This window comes from Lissotriton helveticus, chromosome 11 (assembly GCF_964261635.1).
Source record: "Lissotriton helveticus chromosome 11, aLisHel1.1, whole genome shotgun sequence".
Taxonomy (NCBI): Eukaryota; Metazoa; Chordata; class Amphibia; order Caudata; family Salamandridae; genus Lissotriton; species Lissotriton helveticus.
The window spans coordinates 668,357,620-668,377,365 of record NC_136072.1 but is presented as its reverse complement, the minus strand read 5'-3'; the positions used below and the strand labels follow the sequence as shown (position 1 = coordinate 668,377,365).

Here is a 19,746-nt window from a genome sequence, read left to right as displayed (position 1 = left end):
CCAAGACAGGGAGCGTCGGCTGGTTCTTGCTGGAGATATTCCACCACCCCATTCACATATAGTGAGAAAAGGGTGGGGGCCAAAACGCATCCCTGTCTCACACCCCTAGACACTGGGATTTTCTCTGTTAGCTCTCCATTACTTCCCCAGCGGACCTGAGCAAAGGTATGTGCATGAAGGCTTATGAGAAGGGACAGGATGTAGGGAGGCAATCCCAGCCCATGCAGCACCCTCCATAACTCCTCCCGGGGAACTAGGTCAAAGGCAGTCCTCAGGTCTATAAAGGCCAGGTATAGGCTGCCCTTGCCTAGCTCCACCACCTTCCACCCAAGGAGTGCCAACCTAAACGCCTGCTCAATCGTCCCCATTCCTGCCCGAAAGCCTGCCTGGAAGTCTGATAGTATTTTATTTTCCTCCACCCAATGGAGGATCCTCCCAAGTATGGCTTTTCCTGCTATCTTTTGGGTGGAGTCTATAAGGCTTATGGGGCGGTAGTTTCCCGGGAATTCTCTGCTTCCTTTTTTATAAATCGGGACCACCACCGCCCCCTTCCAGGAATCGGGCACTGGCCCTCCCATCATAATGTCATTGAGGAGTGCTGCAATGACCCTTCCCCATACCACTGGATTTGCCCGCATAAGATCCCCCGGTAGACCATCTGGGCCTGCTGCCTTGAGGGGGGCTACCCACCCTATTACCTTTTCAATCTCTAAAGGTGTAAAGAGGTTATAGGAATGGGGTCCAGATACCACTGGGAAGGTCGCCCTATCACTTAGTTCCCCATCCGCCGGGAGATATAAAGCCCCAAAATGGTTTACCCAGCTTTGAGGGGGAATACTACAGGGTCTCATAGTTTCCTCGGGCCTGTTCCGAGAGCCTACAAGGTTCCAAAAGCCCCTTGAGTCTTTACTTTTGCTAGCAAGGAGTAGGTCCTCCCAAAATTTCTCTTCCCACTCCATCCTAGCACTTTTAAGGGACCTATTGTAAGCCTTCCTTGCTTCCAGTATAGCACTATGGGATTTATGTTTCACTGCCTCTACGAGCATTGTTTTATGTACCCTACATGTTTGCGTGTACCAACCATTACCCTGCTTTCTTCCTCGTTTGTTTCCTAACTTGCAAGAGGGGATAGCAAACACATTGGTCAAAGCCTCTACTAGAGAGACAAAGACCCCACTGGCCATACCCACCCCTGTCGGGAGAGACCCCAGATTTGACTCAGCTTGATTTAAAAGGGTTAAGATTTCTCCAACTCTTTCCTCAGAGAGGACCAGTTTAGCCCATTTTAAGAGCCTACCACAGAGAGAGACCACAGACTCGTCAGGGGGAGCTATTGCGAGATTAAGGGGACCCTTTTTAAGAGAGCACCACCACTGGACCATGGTTAAGGAAAGTGGGTTGTGGTCACTATCAATCGATGGGACCACCACCATATCCCTCGCATGGCTCCAGAGACACACCTCCAGTAAGATATAGTCTATTCTGGAGGTGTGTCCTGGTCTATTATATGTATGTGCCCCCACCCTATCTGAAGTTGACCTCCCATTCACTGCTCTTAGATTAGATTCAAGGGTCAGGGAGTATAGTTGTAGGGCCACTTCTGTCCATCTCTTGATGGGTGGAATCTCTAAAACTGGATCCCTAGCCTAACATCCTCCTCGTCCTGGTCTAGGGCAACATCCGAGCCTAAGGGCTCGAACGTACAGTTCATGTCTCCCGCGACCAGGATACATGACTTGTGTGGGGTTATATTCAAAAGGGACTCCAGGAGAGATAATACAGAGGACTTCCTCCCGCCCTTGGTTCCTCTAGCGTACACATTGTAAACATTCAGTATAATTCGTCCCCTAGGGTCTCTTAGAATAATATTTTGGATGTCCGGGGAGCCTGTCGGTGGCTCCTCTGTTCTGCAGTCTAGGGAAGCTGCTACCCATATGAGCAGGCCACCCGAAGGGCGTCCTCTCCCTGATTCAGAGGATAGGGCAGGCACAGAGTGGGAAGAGAATCCCACCCTATGTACCGGCTCCAAACTCCAGGTCTCTTGAAAAATGCATAAGGAATGCTCATCCACCAAGGCATTCCAATCTGGAAGGGCCAACTTTCTTGCAATCCCTGCGATATTCCAGCTGAGAACCTTAAAGACCTGGTCCGTCACAGTTGGTGCATCGCTGGTCGCAAGAGCACTACTGGGCAGGGACCTCACAGAAGGAACATGAAAATTACAATCAAGAGGAGTCGGCAGAAGGACTGCCGACCCACTGTCACTTACTAATGAGGGAGAAGCTGTTCGTGGTGATGGCTCTACCCTAGGGCCTATTCTATTTACTGGTACCATATCTATATCTACAATTTCCCTCGTGTCGCCCTCCTGCAGTCAACAGCTTCCTGGGCCCTGCGGGTTCAACCCGTTAGCACCAGGTCCCCCAGCCCTCCGTGGGTCAAAATTTTGGCAAAAGCCAAGAGTCTTAGGACCCTCCCAAGGCGGCGTGGCAATTTGCCTGGGGTAGAAAAAAGTTAAATCCACTACTTTAACCCCTTGTGAATCCATGGTTTTTATAGGGCCGCAGATGGAGCTCACTACTCTGGGATCTTGGAAGTTTATTATTACACAGTCCCCCTCCTGTGTTTTTTTCCCTTGCCCTATCCACCCTACTCTGCGGACACTTAAGATAAGCCCATCGACACCAGTCGAAATAGGCTTGTTTAACTTTAGCCAGTGGATGCACTTATTTTTAAGTGACTGGTGGTTTTCCAGCTGTCCTTCCTTCAGTGGGGGAACATTTACCAGTACTGCAACAAAGGGTTGGCAGTCTGGTGGGAGGTTTATGGGGGGGATCTGCCGTTCTAATTTAGGATGGGCCACTTTGGTAACAGCTGGGGTTATAGTTAAAGGGGCAGTTTTGGCAACCATTCCTAACACTGATCCCTTGGTTTTATCTTGTTTGCCAAGTATTTGACTATCTTTAGGTTTACCTTTACTTGCCACGGGCTGGCTTTGTGGAGTTAGCTTAGATGTAGGTTTCGCAACCCCTGTGGACGTTGTCATTCCCTTAGGATAAGGCCCCGCTACAGGTGGGGTAAGAATTTTAGGGACTTTGGCTCGCACTCTGCTAGGTTCAGTCTTATTTGACCTGGTAGGGGAATTAGAGTCTACCTGTGGTGACGAAGAAGGTAGAAGAGCTACCTGGGGCGCACTCCCCTCTAGGCCAATATCCTGGCTGTTACTCACTCTTTTTAGGTGTTTGAAGGTAGTTTTAAGTGAGTAAAAACCATCTAGGGATGATTGCTCCAGTTTGTCTATTCTAGCCCCCAAGCCCTTAACCTGAGTCAGCAAGGGCATCAAGAGACTATTTACCCTCTCCAGAATGGAATCAATAGTCATGGGGATGATAACTGTGGGGGCTTTATCAATACTATTACTAGAGGGCGTGCAGTTATTTAAACCCATTTGTGAGGGTACAGCATCCCCATCCACCTCAGCCTTATCCTCTGGGACCAGCCCCATTGCATTATTCCCGCCCTGGCCAGAAGGCTTTTTTGTTTGTTTATAGAACGCGGCCTGTCTCACCTGCCTCTTCTTATTAGAATTGGCTGCCTTTTTACTTTTGTCCCTTTTCTTTTGCTTACTTGAATTATGCATTGATGGCGCCCCATCTAGATTTACTGTGGTAGGGACTGGCGGTAATGGTAATGGTGACTGAGTTGCACCATTATTTGGGGGCATAGGTGTTCCAGGTAAAGGTGGTGCAGTTGAGCCGTCCTCCCCCTCAGTGCCACTAGGAGGAAGCGTGGCCGAATGCTCCAACCTATCTATATTTTGCCCTAATTCGAGCAGCGAAGGGGGGTCAATAGGGCAATCCTGGACACCAACATGGGGGGCACATTGGTCTCGCTCACAAGCCGGTGTCAATGCCTGTGCTATGGCCCCCAAGGATGAGCGTCTGGAAGGAAGATAGACCTCGGAGAGACGGCGTTCGGAGATAGCAATTTCCTTGTCTATGACTGCCGCCACTCTAGTTATAAAACGGTCCATAGTTCCAATTACTGGGCTCCCACCGGCAGCTCCCCTTTGGCACTCACTCCTGAGTAGTTTTCCTGAGCGGGTTGACATGATGAGGGGCAGAAAACCCTAGTGAACCACACGGGCCCACCTGAACTCGGGGTAGGGTGACAGAGATATGGCCCAGCCCTGCCTCCTCCTGCCCCGGACGGCCACAGACGGCCCACCCTCTGCCCGGGCTCCGCCCGGCGCTGCCCGCGCGCGTCCCGCGACGCGGAGGGAGTGCCTGCACTTTGTAGCGCCTCCGGGCGCCAAGACAGCGGGAAACAGGAAGTGGACGCAAAGCCCGCTGGGAGCTGTAGTCTCCTGCCGCGTTGGTGGAGCGATGGCGGCGAGACCTACAGCGTTCCCCACCCAGGGACGGGAGCTGCGTGCTGGCTGCGAGATGCTGGCGAGATGGCAGGTAGGCTCGCTGCTGTGTTTGCCCCCCGCTCCCCGAGGGAGTGCCTGCACTTTGTAGCGCCTCCGGGCGCCAAGACAGCGGGAAACAGGAAGTGGACGCAAAGCCCGCTGGGAGCTGTAGTCTCCTGCCACGTTGGTGGAGCGATGGCGGCGAGACCTACAGCGTTCCCCACCCAGGGACTGGAGCTGCGTGCTGGCTGCGAGATGCTGGCGAGATGGCAGGTAGGCTCGCTGCTGTGTTTGTGTTCTCACTGTTTGTCATTTAAACACTTCAATGAATGGTAATTTGGCACTTTCTAGATTCATCTGGGATGCCAGGTACCAATGTCCGCATATGTGTGTTTTCTCGTTCTTCCTTCCTCACAGGAGACCAACAGCCCAGCGCATTGGGATCCGCGCACTAATAACCATGTTCTCTTATTCTTTCAGGCTTAAAACATCAGAATTTCTGATATAGCTAGGAACACGTATATCTATAAATTATATTTATACACATTGATAAAGAGAACATTTAACCACACCCTTATTTGTGGCATAACATTAGTGAGTGACAGGGGGATCTAACCTGGTCCTGACGAAGGGGCATGGCGCCCCGAAACATGTTGACCCACACAGGAGAGTAAGCCCAGTAACTTGCTTTACCTCTCCGCATCACCCTTTTAACAATACCAGCCGGTGTTTATTAAATAGTTTTTTCTACCACTTGGCCAGGTATTTTTTAACTTCACTTTTCATTATCACTCCTGACCCCACTGACACTCACTCATATTCACTCACATAGTACCCACAAGAAAAAGGTGCTCCAGCGTAGTCGCTTGTCGCAGCACCGCCCCGTCCCGCAGCGGGGCGGGAAGACCCCAATGATGAAGCATGACACCAAGGGCCCTTTTGGTGTGTGAGGGGTATTTTAACACACATAGTGTATTCCATTAACACTAGTATATACACCAACTTCTTATGAGGTGGACCTTGTTGATTATTTGTACTTTCAAAAGAGGAGGATTCGCTCTTCCCTCCCCCCTTTTGATATTTTTTACTTTATGATTTGTTATAACCACATAAGGGCATAAATCGGGAATATTTAAATAGGGTCCTAGATACGTTCACAACAAGGCTGGACGTTACAAAACCTTTGTTTCGGCTATGTGCCCTGGCGTCTAATCAACACCATGTCATTGTTTACTGGATTTAACCTAACAGATAAACAAATCTCTTTGACACAGAGCGGAGCAGACTATACGGTGCTGAGCATAGAAAAACTGGAAGAGATTACCATTAACCGTTTCTGAGAAACCAGCCGTGGAATAGATAATACATGGCACCATCACGATACCAGTGACGATTTTCCAGTTTCAGTATTGCTTGAAACACATACCAGCAGGCCTGTATGAAAGATTGGGTAAAGAATACATAAAGTTGACCTGGGATTTACCATACACACACAAATGTTGGAGTGGGGAAAAGGAGGTATTTCTTAGTGGTAAAGATTGCAAACCCACACTGAGCGGTACACTTCTATGTCAGGGTATTAATTTACATGGAACCTGTGATGGTTCTTCGACCAACTTATCCTGCCACCTGCAGGGTTCCCCAGCAGCAGTTAGAGATTCAATTTTTAGGTAGCTTTCCAATGGGAGCTACATAATGTTGAATGATCACAGCTGTTGTGGAATGATGCCAGGAATAGCCAATCTCGTTAGTGTGTCAGCCAGGGTCACTTGCTGTATGCAAGTATTGTTTCCTAAAACTAAGACAGACGGAGAGTCGCCGCTATGGCCTTCACTGAACTTCTCTTCTATACGAAATGATACTTTAAACAGAATGAAAGCCATTCTTTTACAGAAAACTGTGCCTCCTACCTCGTCCAGAGATACGTATGATCTGCAAGTTACAAGGTCCTCTGTAGAGATTCATGCCCCATTATCAACAAACTGCCCCATATATTTTGCAGAAATGTTAGGTCGTATCTTAAACATGTCTGATACCAGTGGTATTGTACATGTATTTAAGATGATTTTTTCAGGACTGTTAGCACCCTTTGAAGCAGTCCTAGGCATTTTCCTAACTTCGTGCACTCTGTGTTCGGCGGCCTGCCTCTCATCTTAGGACTCGTAGCAGGGATACTATTTTTGTTCCTTCTGCTCCGTTATGGCAGGTCCAGTCACCAGCGATATCCAGATTACCATGGAGAACACTCTTCTGGCAATGCAGTATCGTGAGCGCATAACACAGATTCTTGGCTTGGCTCGTTTAAGAGATCTGAATACCACGTTGTTCCTTTAGTTCAGACCAATCTGGCAAGAGTGCATCTTACCTGTTCTACGATGCCTGCTGTGTGGAGAGGAATGCGTGTTGGATATTTGTCTGACACTTCCATCAGCACTGCCAACGGATGTTGACGCTTTACTTGGTTTGGTAAAAGCTCATGCATTGTGTTGTCCCCAACGGCTACCAATCCTGATGACAGCATTCATTGAGGTCTCACCAGAAATTCCAGCTGAAGGTGAGATACGTGGACCAACAGGCACACAGATACCATCTACTGCGAACATTGCTAATGTGACTGATGCTGACGGCGATGCTTCTCATCTGTGTACGATTGATCTACTTAAGAAGTGGTTCAACTTTCACCTACTGTGGTAGACAATTTCTTTGCCAGCTTAGAAGATTTAATGTTTTCTCCTGACACAGAGAATAACTTTTGAAATTAGCACACATCGTTCTATCAACTTTGAATTCGACCTTCATTTTTTCAAAACAAAAAACTGCTAACTTTGGAACTATACTTTTTCAACGAGTTGATTTGACTTTTTTCCAAAATTGAACGTTGGCACAAAGTAATCTGCTTAAAGTATAACTATTCTTAGAGAACAAGAATTCTTTGAATACTTCTTAGAAACAATATTGACCTTATCCAGAAAACTACAACAGTTTATATATTCTGCTATGGGATGGTCTCGATTTTCTGTATTTAAGAGCCATTTCATAAATATAATTTTCAGGATTCACTCAGTTAGCATTGCCAATATCATACTATATGCTTAAAATGAAATCATTGCTTTAAATGCGTACAGTACAAATGCTCATTTTATGTGTACAACTTTTTTCAAAAGCATTTTATTTATTGTTTGGGTGGGATTGTAAACACATGCTTTAGATATGTTTTAGTGCTTAAATTTAGTAATTTCGAACATAATAAAGTGGTGTGGGTGTTGTATAGCGCTTTAGGACCCTAGTGTAATTTTCCCAATTCATGCCGTTATATAGGTATAAGTCACCTTGGGGCATATTACCAAGCAATAGCGATAATTATCGCTATTGCTTGTTTAGAGACAAAAATTTACCGCTGAGCTGCGGCGATTTTTATCGCAAATAAACCTTGGTATTACCAAGGTTTATCGCAAATGCGATAAAAATCGGCTGCAATGCATGAATATCGCTGAAAGTCAGCGATATTCATGCATTACCGAGCTAATGCTCTTAGCCATGTTATCCACCTCCCATTGGATAACATGGCTAAGAACTGCTCAGGGCAGGTGTTAGCTTTTGGACATATTCGCGCTTAGCGCGAATATCTCCATAAGTTGGTAATAGGAGATAGCGATGTTAGCGACTGTTTCCAGTCGCTAACATCTTGGCACGCCCACTTTGCATGTCATTAGTGATAAATATCACTGACATGCAAAGTGGGGCCCAAGATGGTCGCTATCTCCTACTAGCTGTCGCTAACTGGTGTTAGCGACAGCTAGGTAATAGGGAGATAGTTTTATCTCCGCTTTCTTGGCTTTTAAAGCCAAAATAGCGGAGATAAACCCCCTTGATAATATGCCCCCTTGTCCTTATACAGGCATAGAAATCAGAACCATATTTAGACATAGTCCATGCAGGCCAAATGCGGCAAGGCTGCTTCCACTAGTTCCGAAAATCCACAACGATATCTTGGAAGACTCGGCTTCAGCAGTTAGGGACTTCCCCTTGCTTGAATATTGATTTGTCCAAGAACTCATGGAGTTTTCAAAGAACTGAGACTCTTTGCTAACATTATTATGTCCACCTTTACGTCAAACTCTGCACCTTCAAGGTATAAATATGCCCACACTTGCCCTAGCAAACACACGGTGGTTTGGAGCAGTTCGACTATCTACTTTCCCGACGCATCTCGCTACAGCAAGTGCCGAAGGGAGCTGACGCACTGAGAGAGACGCTGTCTTTTCTCCTGCCAAGAAATCCAGCTCCAGTGTTTCCAGTCTCCACTTAGTTGCGGGTTGTTGGTAAATCGAGTACTGAAACAGAGAAATACCAGACCTCCTTCATTCTGAACCAATGTACGGAGCTGATTAGACCCTAAGAGAAATCATGGATAGATTCTTGGCAAAAGAATACTAAACTTATGCTACACCACACTTCTACCCTCGTACTAGACTTAGGTTTGGTACATCGGGGTAGGCGTATTTCAGAAGCACCAGTTGAGTACTTTTAGTCTTTATTTATTTATGTTTGTATTTTATGGCTTAGAAACCATACCATGCTTTTACAGTATTATTTTATAATACTCTTCCTGCTGTACGCATTATACTTTACAGCCAGTCTTACGATTGTAGCAGTTAATTTCTTCTGCATGAGAAAGAAGACTGTTCAGTAAATGCTTTTATTGAAAATGCCAGTCTCTCTATTTCTCTGCACCTCTGGTAAAACAAAGCATGCACGAATGACTGAGTGAAATATCTATCTATTGTTTCAACGACTCTGAAGATACGTTTTATCTTGGGGAAACAAAGTTGTCATGTTTATGCGGTTGTCAGAAACTAATCTTTATGAGACCAAATACTGGCTGTCTAGTAAGAACGTGCTGGCAAACAGCACCACGCCTACCTGATAATCCCCAGATAGAGAAAGGAGCATAGTGAAGGTCAAGTGAGTAACCAGAAAATTTAAATACCCCCCACTTTGATCCAAAGCTCTCTTTCCACCAACCAAGCGAAAAAAGTCACTGGAATCCTCTCCAGAATTGCTCTGTCTTTTCCATCTAAGCATCTATCCATTCATCCTTTCACCCACTGATATCTAATGTTTCACCTTTACATCATCATCCATTCATTCTTTCATCCATTACCCTTTCCCCAATATGTTCGTCCATCTGTTGATTCGTCAGTCCATCCGCTCAGCCATATCCAAACCTACCCATCCATCTCCAAACCTAACCATTTCAGCCATCCGTCCATCCTTTCGCTCATCCATAGAGCCACCCTTTCACTCCATCCATCTATCCACCCTCCCTTTTACTAATCCATTCATACTTTCACTCATCCATCCACCCACCCTTCAACCCATCCTTCTACCCATCCATCAATCCATCCTTCTACTCATTCATACATTTATCCTTTACACTCATCCATTCTTTCACTCCCTAATCCATACACCCTATAACCTTTGTCCATCCACCATCACCGTAACTCAACCATCCCTGTCAATCATTCATCCATCCATTTAGCCAGCCACACTTACACTCACTTATCCTTTCACCCACACATCCATCCTTTCACTCACACCCACCCTTTCACATTAATTGCAAGCCTTTCTGTTGAGCTGCAGACAGAAGGAGCCCATCAAGAGCTTCACCTCTACAGTAGCTGCTAAAGTGGGGCGTTCACGAAGCCCCTGTTTAAACCTATCCTTCCATCTCAAAAACTATTGTTCAAACTCATCCATCCCGCCTTCTTTTTACTCATCCTTTTGCTCATCCATCCATACTTTCACCCCACACATCCTCCTGTTCACTCATATTCATCCAGCCTTTCACTCATTCCTCCATCCATCCTTTCACTCATCCATCAATCCTTCTTTTCACTCGTATATCCTTCCACCCTTTAATTTCCTCCATTTATGCTTTCGCTCATCCATCCACCCTTTCACCCCATCCATCTTCCGTTTAGCTCATATATCCATCCACCCTTTCACTAATCCCCCATCCACCTTTACACTCCACTATCCACCCATCCATCAACCCTTCCAGCCACCTAACCACCGATTCATCCACCCATCCATCCACCCACTCAGCCATCCATTCATCTACTCTCTCTCACCCATTAATCCACCTTTTCATTCAGCCATCCATCCTTTCACTCATCCATCAACTTTCACCACATCCATCCACTCATCCATCCCTTCATTCACCCTTGCACTTATCCATCCATTCTTTCACGCATCCGTCCTTACATCATCATTTCACTCAATTATCCATGCATCTATCGATCCACCCTTTCACTCCACCCTTTCATCCATCCACTTATCTATCCAGCCTTTCACTCATTCATCCATGCATCTATCTGTCCACCCTTTCACTCATTAATGTATGCATCTAGCATCCACTCTTTCACGTATTCATCCATGCATCTATACATCCACCCTCTCACTTATTCATCCATGCATCTCTCCATCCACCCTTTCAATCACCCACCCACCCACCCCTTTCAAATTCATTATGGGCCTTTGTGTGAGGGCCTGCAGACTGAAGAGGCCCATCAAGAATTCCACAGCTGCTATAGTTGCTACTGCAGTGTGTTCAAAATGTCCCTGGTGCATGCACAAAGTGAGATGAGAGGCCGAGTGCAAGGACAGAAATGGCGGTGACCTAACGCCTGCATTAAAGCCTCATGGAGAAACTTATGAGCTTTAATGTAAGCCCTGGATGATGGATGTATGACGTTACAACGCATACTTTTACAACGCCTACCTTTACATTGCAAGTTTTACAACGCATACCATTACAACGCATAGTGCTTTGGGGCGCTGGATAGTGAATAGTTTAATTTACTATTCCAAATCCAGTCCCTGTGGATAGTAGGGAAGGTGTTGGATAGTACATTAAACCTATTCCCTATCCTAGAGCGCCCCCAGCGCAATGCGTTGTAATGGTTTGCGTTGTAAAAGTTGCGTCGTAAAGGCACTGCGTGGTAAAAGTTGCGTTTTAAAGGATGTTTCCCCTGGATGACATAAGATATGAGAGGCCAAGGGGAGCGATTCAGGGCTGTCAGAGAGGGCGGTGGAGGGTGGTAGGGCGGGGTTAGCAGGTTTAGGCACCGGGTGAAACATAAGGAGTACAGTAAAGGCAAAGTGAAAAGAAGGTGGTGCACGAGGTGCACGAGAAGGGAAAGCAACGTGAGTTGAAGATGAGCAGGGATCTTGGGGCCGTATGAGGCCCAAGAGTGGAGCAGAGATTAAAACGCAGGGGTCATACAGTTCAAGTCAGAGCAAGGGGCCAAGAGGCAGATAAGGCAGCCTCTTACATGCCAGTGCTTTGAGAGGTCTGGAGCTGCAGAAGAACGTTGTTTGTCTCATGCTCAAAGAAAATAAAAGGAACAGGGGCGGGCCTGGGTGCCACACAAGCCTATGGAGCTGGCTGGCTGCAACTTAGAGCTCTGCTTTATCATGTTGTTCTTCTGCTCTAGGGAAATTAAAGTGCAGGCCCCAGCTTTTGCATTGACTCTTAAACTGCCAATAAACTGCTCAGAGCTACTTCTTAACATGGCTGTGACCAACAGGGTTAATCAGCAGTGTATCAGATTACCATAAGACGGTCTACTTGTCCTTTGGACAAAATACAAATTAAAACCACTTGCCCTCCTAAGAAATCTAGACGTCTCGGGCGTCGGGAGATAGGAATTCCCTACCCCTAAACTTTCATAATGTTCTCAATCAAACAGGCTTTAATTGTGTCACTGATGCCCTAATTGTGGATGAGTTTGATTAATATGAGCAGTTCTGCAGGGCCAGACCACGTCATGATTGCGATACCATAGTACAATGTTTGGCCATGCACGGATGCCCGAGAATCTGTGGAAAAAAGTCTAACAATGAGTAAGAAACAGGCTGCTATAGCCAAGCCGAGACCGGGTAAAACTCCTTGCTAAGTTTCATAGGCGTTATGTGAACCTACTTGGACCCCACCTGCGGAACTTGTTCTGAGAGGTAGGGCAGTCAGAGGAACTTCCCCGGATCTTCCGAGAGCCACTATTATGGTACTACCGAAAGACGGAAAACCAAGGTATAGGTGTGAGTCTTATCACCCGTCATTGCTTAATGTTGAGACAAAACTACAGGACACTATTCTAGCTACTTATTGGCTGTTGCAGGTAATTACCCCACTGATACATCGAGATCGGTCAGGATATATGTCAGGCAGGTCAACATTCCTTAACCTGAGACGCACATATAATTGGCTGACTACAGTGCAGACCGGTCCAGCGCCACATGGCTTCTCTTAAGACACTGAAAAGGCAGTTGGCACTGTCCACTGGCCTTTTTTTAACTGACGCTACTGAAAAATGGCTTTGGCCCTCAATTCAGAAAGTGGGTGGTGGTGTTGTACCAGAATCCAGTCGCATTGGTTGGGGTAAATGGAAAGATGTTAGCCGAATTCCCGATAGGCAGAGGAATCAGTCAAGGATGACCCCTGTCCTGGCCTTTGTTTGCCCTTACAGTAAAATTATCTTGCATGTACAGTGAGGTTGCACCCCAGAGTGGGGGGGGGTCCAAATCTCAGCAGCAGGTACGATAGAGGAGAACATTTCGTTATATGCCGCAATATACTTCTATACATACAAGACTTGTCAAATGCTCTTTCAGCTGCTAGGGAATATGGGTCTCACACAGGTTACAGGATTAATTTGGATAAATCAGTGCTCTATACTCTTATTGCCGCTACCACAAAGGCTTTGGATGGCTGTGGACAGCTTTATATCTGGGAATATTAGTAACATCACAAAAGGAGATGTGCCCCAGTCACAATGTAGGAAGGGTGCTGTCAGACTTTCAGGCTGACGTTGAAAGATGGAGGGGCCTACCTCTCTCATTGATGGGGTGAGCAGCCCTATTTAAAATGATTACACTTCCCAATTTACTATATATTCTCCAGAACACATACTATTGAGTTTCCCAGATGGTATTCACCAAAATTAATGGTGACTTGAGGACCCTGCTGTGGAATTGGGGCACCTTAGAATATCATTGAAAACACTACAGCACACCCAATGTAATGTGGGCTTGCGCTCCTGGATATCGAAGGGTACTATGAGCAGCCCACTTGATAAATATTAATAACTGGATTTATGCCCCACAGGACCACCCAACAATTAGGCTTGAGAGTGTTCTGCTAGAATAAAGTTCACACCTACATCATCTATATGGGGGGGAAGGATCCCAGAAACAACTGCCAGCAACACAGATCGCACTGACAGGTTGGGGCAAGAACACAAAAGTCCTTGGTTGGGCTCACAAAATCACAAGGGGAACACCCCTTTGGAAAGGGACATGGCTGTGAGAGATAGCAAAACTGAGGAGATTCGGGTGTGGGATAGATTAGGTATCTCTAAAGTGGGAGAAATTCTCAAGAATGGGGACATTATGCCCTTCTCCTTGGCACAGAGGAAATACCACCTACACCTGACCCAAATATTTAACTAAGCAAAGCTACGACATGCCTGGTTGGCTTAGGAGCTGGAGGGGGAAGAGATACCTGACTGCTCCCATCAAGGGGTGAATATTAATGGAAGAACTGGGAAGGGGTGCAGTGTACACAACATATAGAACAATCAACAGTAATATCCTAGATACATTGGGCCAGCTAAGATAGAGGTGGCAGCAAGATGTGGGCAATTTAGAAGAACTAGATTAGGAGGTGGAATTGATGCACCCACGTGAGGTTGCCATTAAATCATGCCTATGTCTGATTCATTTCAAAATACTCCATAGGGTCTACAATGACTGCTGCAGATTACATAACATGATGAGAGCATCTACACTGAATTGCTTGTAATATGTTGACGCCAAATGGTCCTTTATGCATACACTTTGGGAGTGTCCCCTATTGGAAAGCAATCGCCCACGAACTCTCAGACATACTTGAGGTTTCACTCCTGCTTGAACTGCGGTATGTTTTGTTTGGGATCCCAAACGATGTTAATGTTTCGCACTTTAAACTGGGCTTATTGGCTGCCAAAAGAGACGGTGCAAAGTACTGGGGAGAATAAGAGAGACCTTCCATACACGAATGGAAACGAGGCATGGACCTCAAAATGGCAGCAGAGAAGGTGACTTACCATATCAGAGGCTGTCCCCGTGAGTTTTACAATATCACAATATCTGAGGGTGGTGAAGAGCCTACCATGGGCTGGGGTCCATTGAAGGAAGCCCTGGTACAAAATCTGGCATGGGTGCCAATCAGCCTCAATATTTATATGGAATGTTTTGCCATGCTTTCTGTGTATCAATCTTCATTACTATGTATCTGTGTGTCTTAAGACTTACACTATACAATTTAATGTGACATTGTGTACTATCAACAGATATATGTGGACAATGGTGAATATTGCGTGTGAATGTTTTGTCGCCTTTGGTTTATACATAAAAATAAAAAAAACATTTTTTTTTAAAGAAGAATCAGAGTAATGAAGATAAAAATACTAACCCCGCCCCCCAAAAAAGTATTCACGTTTTAGTTTTAAAAAAATGTTCTTTGAAAAAGCTGTCTCCTGCCTCCAACTAATCACTGCAATCATATCATATTCTATTTTAATAGCAGCGTAAAGTGTGGCAAGCTTTATTGTACGGGTGGATCAGATACACCTTCCCTATATGCCGTAACAGTTCGTTATAAAACTTGCAAAAGTCTGGTACCTGAGTCAGCTTACATAGAAAATTTTGCGATGTCACAAAGTGGACTAAAATGTGGAAGCAATAAGGTGAGTTAAAAACGTATGCTATGAAACAATATGTGTATTTTCAAGAAAATATGTAAACTGTTAGTCGTGACACATTGTCTCAAGAAATTTCCAATTTCTTTGCATTATACTTGATTTTAATTAAACCTTTTTCCCTTTCCCTGCTTGCAGGGCTGACCATAGTGATTTCTCTGGCATAGCCGAAAATACAATGTATACTCCACCAACTACCTCTTTCCCAGCACGTGCTCACACTCATGCATACAACACAAATAAACACATTCAATAACTGGTGCACCTTTTTAAAATCACATGCATTCTTTTCACACTGAATACTCACTCAAAATAAAAATATTTTTAAATAAGCAGGAATCTATCTTGGTTAGCAAATTTACATTTTGTACTGTTCACTACCCCTGTGCAGATAAAATGAACTGGTGGTATATTTTTAAAGATGCATATGTTAGACTGTCTAGATAATTAACCTGTAATTACTCCGATTTTTCCTTCCAAATCACAGTACTTTATGACAAGAGGCCTGTCTCCTCCTTCCAACACCCCATACAAAAGCTCTCTTTTTAGACATAATCCCTTAAGAAGGGAGTTCAGTTTACCCATTTTCCCTTAATGTGCTTTATGTGGTCTCTGGAAAGGGACCGGTCCAACAAACTCTTCCTTTTAATACCAAGTCAAAAAGCTCAAGATCGCAAACGAATCCCCACATGGGAGGACATCTGGGTCATACGAACTTGAACAAGAAAGGAAGGATTAGAGTCATGAAGATTACTGGTAAGTAATTTAAACATTTAAACATTATCTTCTCATCTCCTCCCTCATTCCATTCCTTACTTGATGAGGATGCCTTTATTTCGATCGATCAACCTGTTGATTATAAATACCTGAATCCAGACAAATGCTGTGTTCTGTTTATACTATGGCATTGAATGATGAAGGACTTTCCAGTGAAACAGCACCCTACTAGCATCACTAGTGACAGTGGTTCTCCCATAGCTACAAGTCACATCAAAAGCAAAGTGGAAAATGAACATGAAGGCAGCGTCAACATGTTTATGATGTTACAATTTCTACTCCCAAGCACACGTTTAAGTAAACACGGTTTTCCTGTTAGTGATGAGTATATACAGTGATTCAATAACACATTACACAATACACAATATTTCTTTGTTTATGTGTTTTTTTGTCACGTTTTATTCAGTTCTTTCCAGCAACAGCCAACGCGTTTCGTCGCATTAGGGTGCGAAACCGCGACTTTCTCAAGGCTATGATGTCTGAACGTATAATATTGTATATGTGGTGTTAATTCCGACCCACACAGGGTTTCTGAGGAATCGAGATGTCGATAAATATGCGCAATTCTTGTGTATTCCGCTCCAAATACGTCACCAATATAATCACTCCTCTTTGTGTTGTCGGTGTCTGCAGATGCTCGATTGAAGGAGGCTCAACCTGCTCCTCCTGAAGGCAGCCATAATTTTGATATGTATGTGAAATATGGTCTAGGCGCTATTATGTTTAATATATCATGGCACAAATATACGATGGACAATGCCGAGTTGCAGTGGCCTTTGACGGGAACCTTTGATGAACAAAAGATTGGGTTTTCACAGAAGCAGTTACTTAAGAGGTGAAGTAGATAGTCGAAAGGGAAAATGCAGACATTGACGCAAAAAGCTGTATCATATGATAGAGTAAAACAGGAGTCAAGAATTGAATGTGAAGATAGGAGATTTTGGCGGCATATTGACAAGTCTTATTTGGCCAAAGAGAAAAGTTATACTTTTGTAGAGGAACTGTTAGATACTCAACCCCACCTCCTTATGTCTTGCAGAGGATATATCCCACTGTTCCTTTACAGCCACAGCAGCCTGTTTCATCTGCTTCAGTTGTTCCCGTATCTACGGCTGTTAATTCGACAGATTTGGCTATGGTGCCCCCGCTCCTTCTTTGTCCTTGCCCTTTTTTATGACTGTGACCTCTATTACATCTACTATTCCGACTCCTGTGTCCTCTGTGCAAACACTAGCCACAGTTCTACCTACTACTTCTGTTGCTTCTCCTCCTATAGTTATTTATCCTCCAACATTTTTGGATGCTGCAATGCCAGAACGAGGGTTTGAGGATAGGGATTGGGCAACATTTTGGGAGTGAGTGGAGTAGGTCAAGATGAGAAAGATGTGTTAGCAAGACAGGCTATGAAGTGGTCTAGTGATCTGGTTTATGGCACTGAGGACATTTGGCAAGCTATGCGTGACTTTGAGCCTTTTCTACAGCACCCCCCTGCAAGGCTCTAGTGCTGCCCCTCCTTCATTTCTAGGTCAGTGCAAAATGTTCCTTATGCTCGCGAAGCTCAGAAATTTCACCTTACCTGGCTGCTACATTGATTAACCTATGGCGCACACACATTGAAATGGAATGACTTGCTGATATTGAATAGTTTATTGGTCTTCTTGTTCTGGTTGATATTTAGAGACAGGCTCATACTCCAGGTCCTGCTGCAAAATTGGGATGTACATGGGATGTAATTAAAGGATGGAATCAGGAAAGGAAGCCAGGTGATAAACCCGCGTTGAGATACTTCCTTTGCCTGGTCATATTATTACGTACATGCACACACTTTCCACTTAGGAAGGTAAGCTGGGACAGATAGACAGCGTGTCGACAGAAGTAGGATGAGAGTGTGTCTGATTTCTTTACTCGGTTTGAAGACACGTTTTTGGAATATAGTAGGCAGGATAATGCCACTGAAGGAGGGGTTCCATTGTTTGTTAACTGGTTTGTTACTAAACTACCTGAAATCATGACTCATTTGCAGGCGTCTGAAAGTACATGGTCTACGTCTTCTCCCTCTGGTATTTTTAATAAGGCCCAGTATTATGATCACCGAGATCAGGAGGAAGAGGATAAAACTGATAAGAAACATAAGGATCTAAAGACAAAGGTATTGTTGCAGCAAACATTTAGGGGAAATAATAGGGGACGGAGAGGTCCTCCTCGACAGCTGACACGTACTCAGCAGCCTTCAACGACACCTTTGGAGCAGAATCATTGTGCGTATTGTAAGGAGGAAGGACATTGGCGTAGCCAGTGCCCTATGCTTTAACAGTAGGTTGCTTCTCTCAGAGTGAAGGAAGTGACCCGTTTAGGGCCATCCGGGTCACTATTGACCACCTCTCAGCCTTCTGGACCAATATGTAGAGTTGGTCAGACAGTAGAGAATACAAACCAATAACTCAACGTGGAGCCCCATCTCCTGGGTCGCTAGGAGACCTGCAGAGGGAACTGAAATCAACAAGCATAAATATGCATTATGTATATTTCGTAACCGTGCGAAAACACGCCCACAGTGGAATCTTTTAAGCAGGTGCAGTTAAACAACAAAATACAGAAAAACAGTTTCAGCGCTCATATCTTACACAAAGTAACATAGTCCAAGGTTGTTCCATCTGGAGCCTGCCATGAGACAAGTGGGAGAGGGCCTCTATCTAGTGAGAAAGCTATGTGCTGACATGAAGAGTGTGCTCATTACGGGAACAACCCTAACATGGCAGAAACGAAACTCGGAGAGAAGCATTTCTTGGAATTGAACTAGATCAGGTTTGAACAATCCAAATAGGCTCCCAAATAGAAAATGGTGCAGCGAATGCTAACTTACATGGAGCACTGCGAGAGCATAAACAATTTCTATTCTAACATACCCTCCTTTTAGCATGACGGCAACAAGAAGGAATAAAGCTACAAATGTATTAAGAAATCTCAATAATAAACAGTTATGCGCACTCCATACTATCAACATAAGGAAATGAAACAGTAAGGAGGGAGGAATTCTCATAAACTACTTCATCGATGTTCATCAGATCCTCAATATCTTTCTGAATCATTATAGCAGCATTTCTGTCATGAATCGATATCTTATTTCTGGGGGTGAGAATAGTGGTACAATAGGAGCAGCAGACGGGAAGACACTGAATAAGGGCACAGCAGAGCACCAATATCACAATCGGATAAATCACTTTCTCGAGAATCCAGCCCCAGGTTCCAAAAAATGACCAACTCCAATGTTCACTTTCCATTCCTTTTACATTATCAAGGATATCTAGTATGTGTTTGGCAATATTCTTTTCCATATTCATGATCCAGACCACACACTGATCACCCACTACTGCACATACACCACCATTCTTAGCTAAAATAAAGTTCACTGCATATCTGGTCTGTTCCGAATATATTTGCATACTCTCCAACTGAGTGGTGATGTTGCGCAAAGCTGCTACTGTGGTGTTAGTTCACACCCCTGGCCATAGGGGTACCTCCTAAAGTGAAAAAATAGGAAAGCATATACCCAAAATCAATGCCATAATTATTGACTTCTATATCGGTCACTCCCTCACAGAATTCCTTTGTTACAGTCCTTTTAACACATCGTATATTCAGCTTAGCATATTTACAAGGTACACCCAAAGGCAGCACCATTCCAAGAGCTATATCATCCGTACCATTGTGACATTGGAATATGTACCATTGGACAAAAAGTAGAACCCTGGGTGT

The 19,746-nt window shown here is 44.8% G+C and overlaps 1 protein-coding gene across 1 annotated transcript in view; it reads left to right on the top strand.

The window, feature by feature from the left end:
- The window catches only part of LOC144791758 (zinc metalloproteinase-disintegrin-like VLAIP-B), a 4,238,988-nt gene that overhangs the window by 3,318,890 nt on the left and 900,352 nt on the right, over nt 1-19,746 (top strand). Inside the window, exon 16 of the mRNA XM_078666527.1 lies at nt 15,039-15,201. Within this exon, the coding sequence (XP_078522653.1) occupies nt 15,039-15,201 (163 nt within the window). The remainder of the gene's footprint in view (nt 1-15,038; nt 15,202-19,746) is intronic.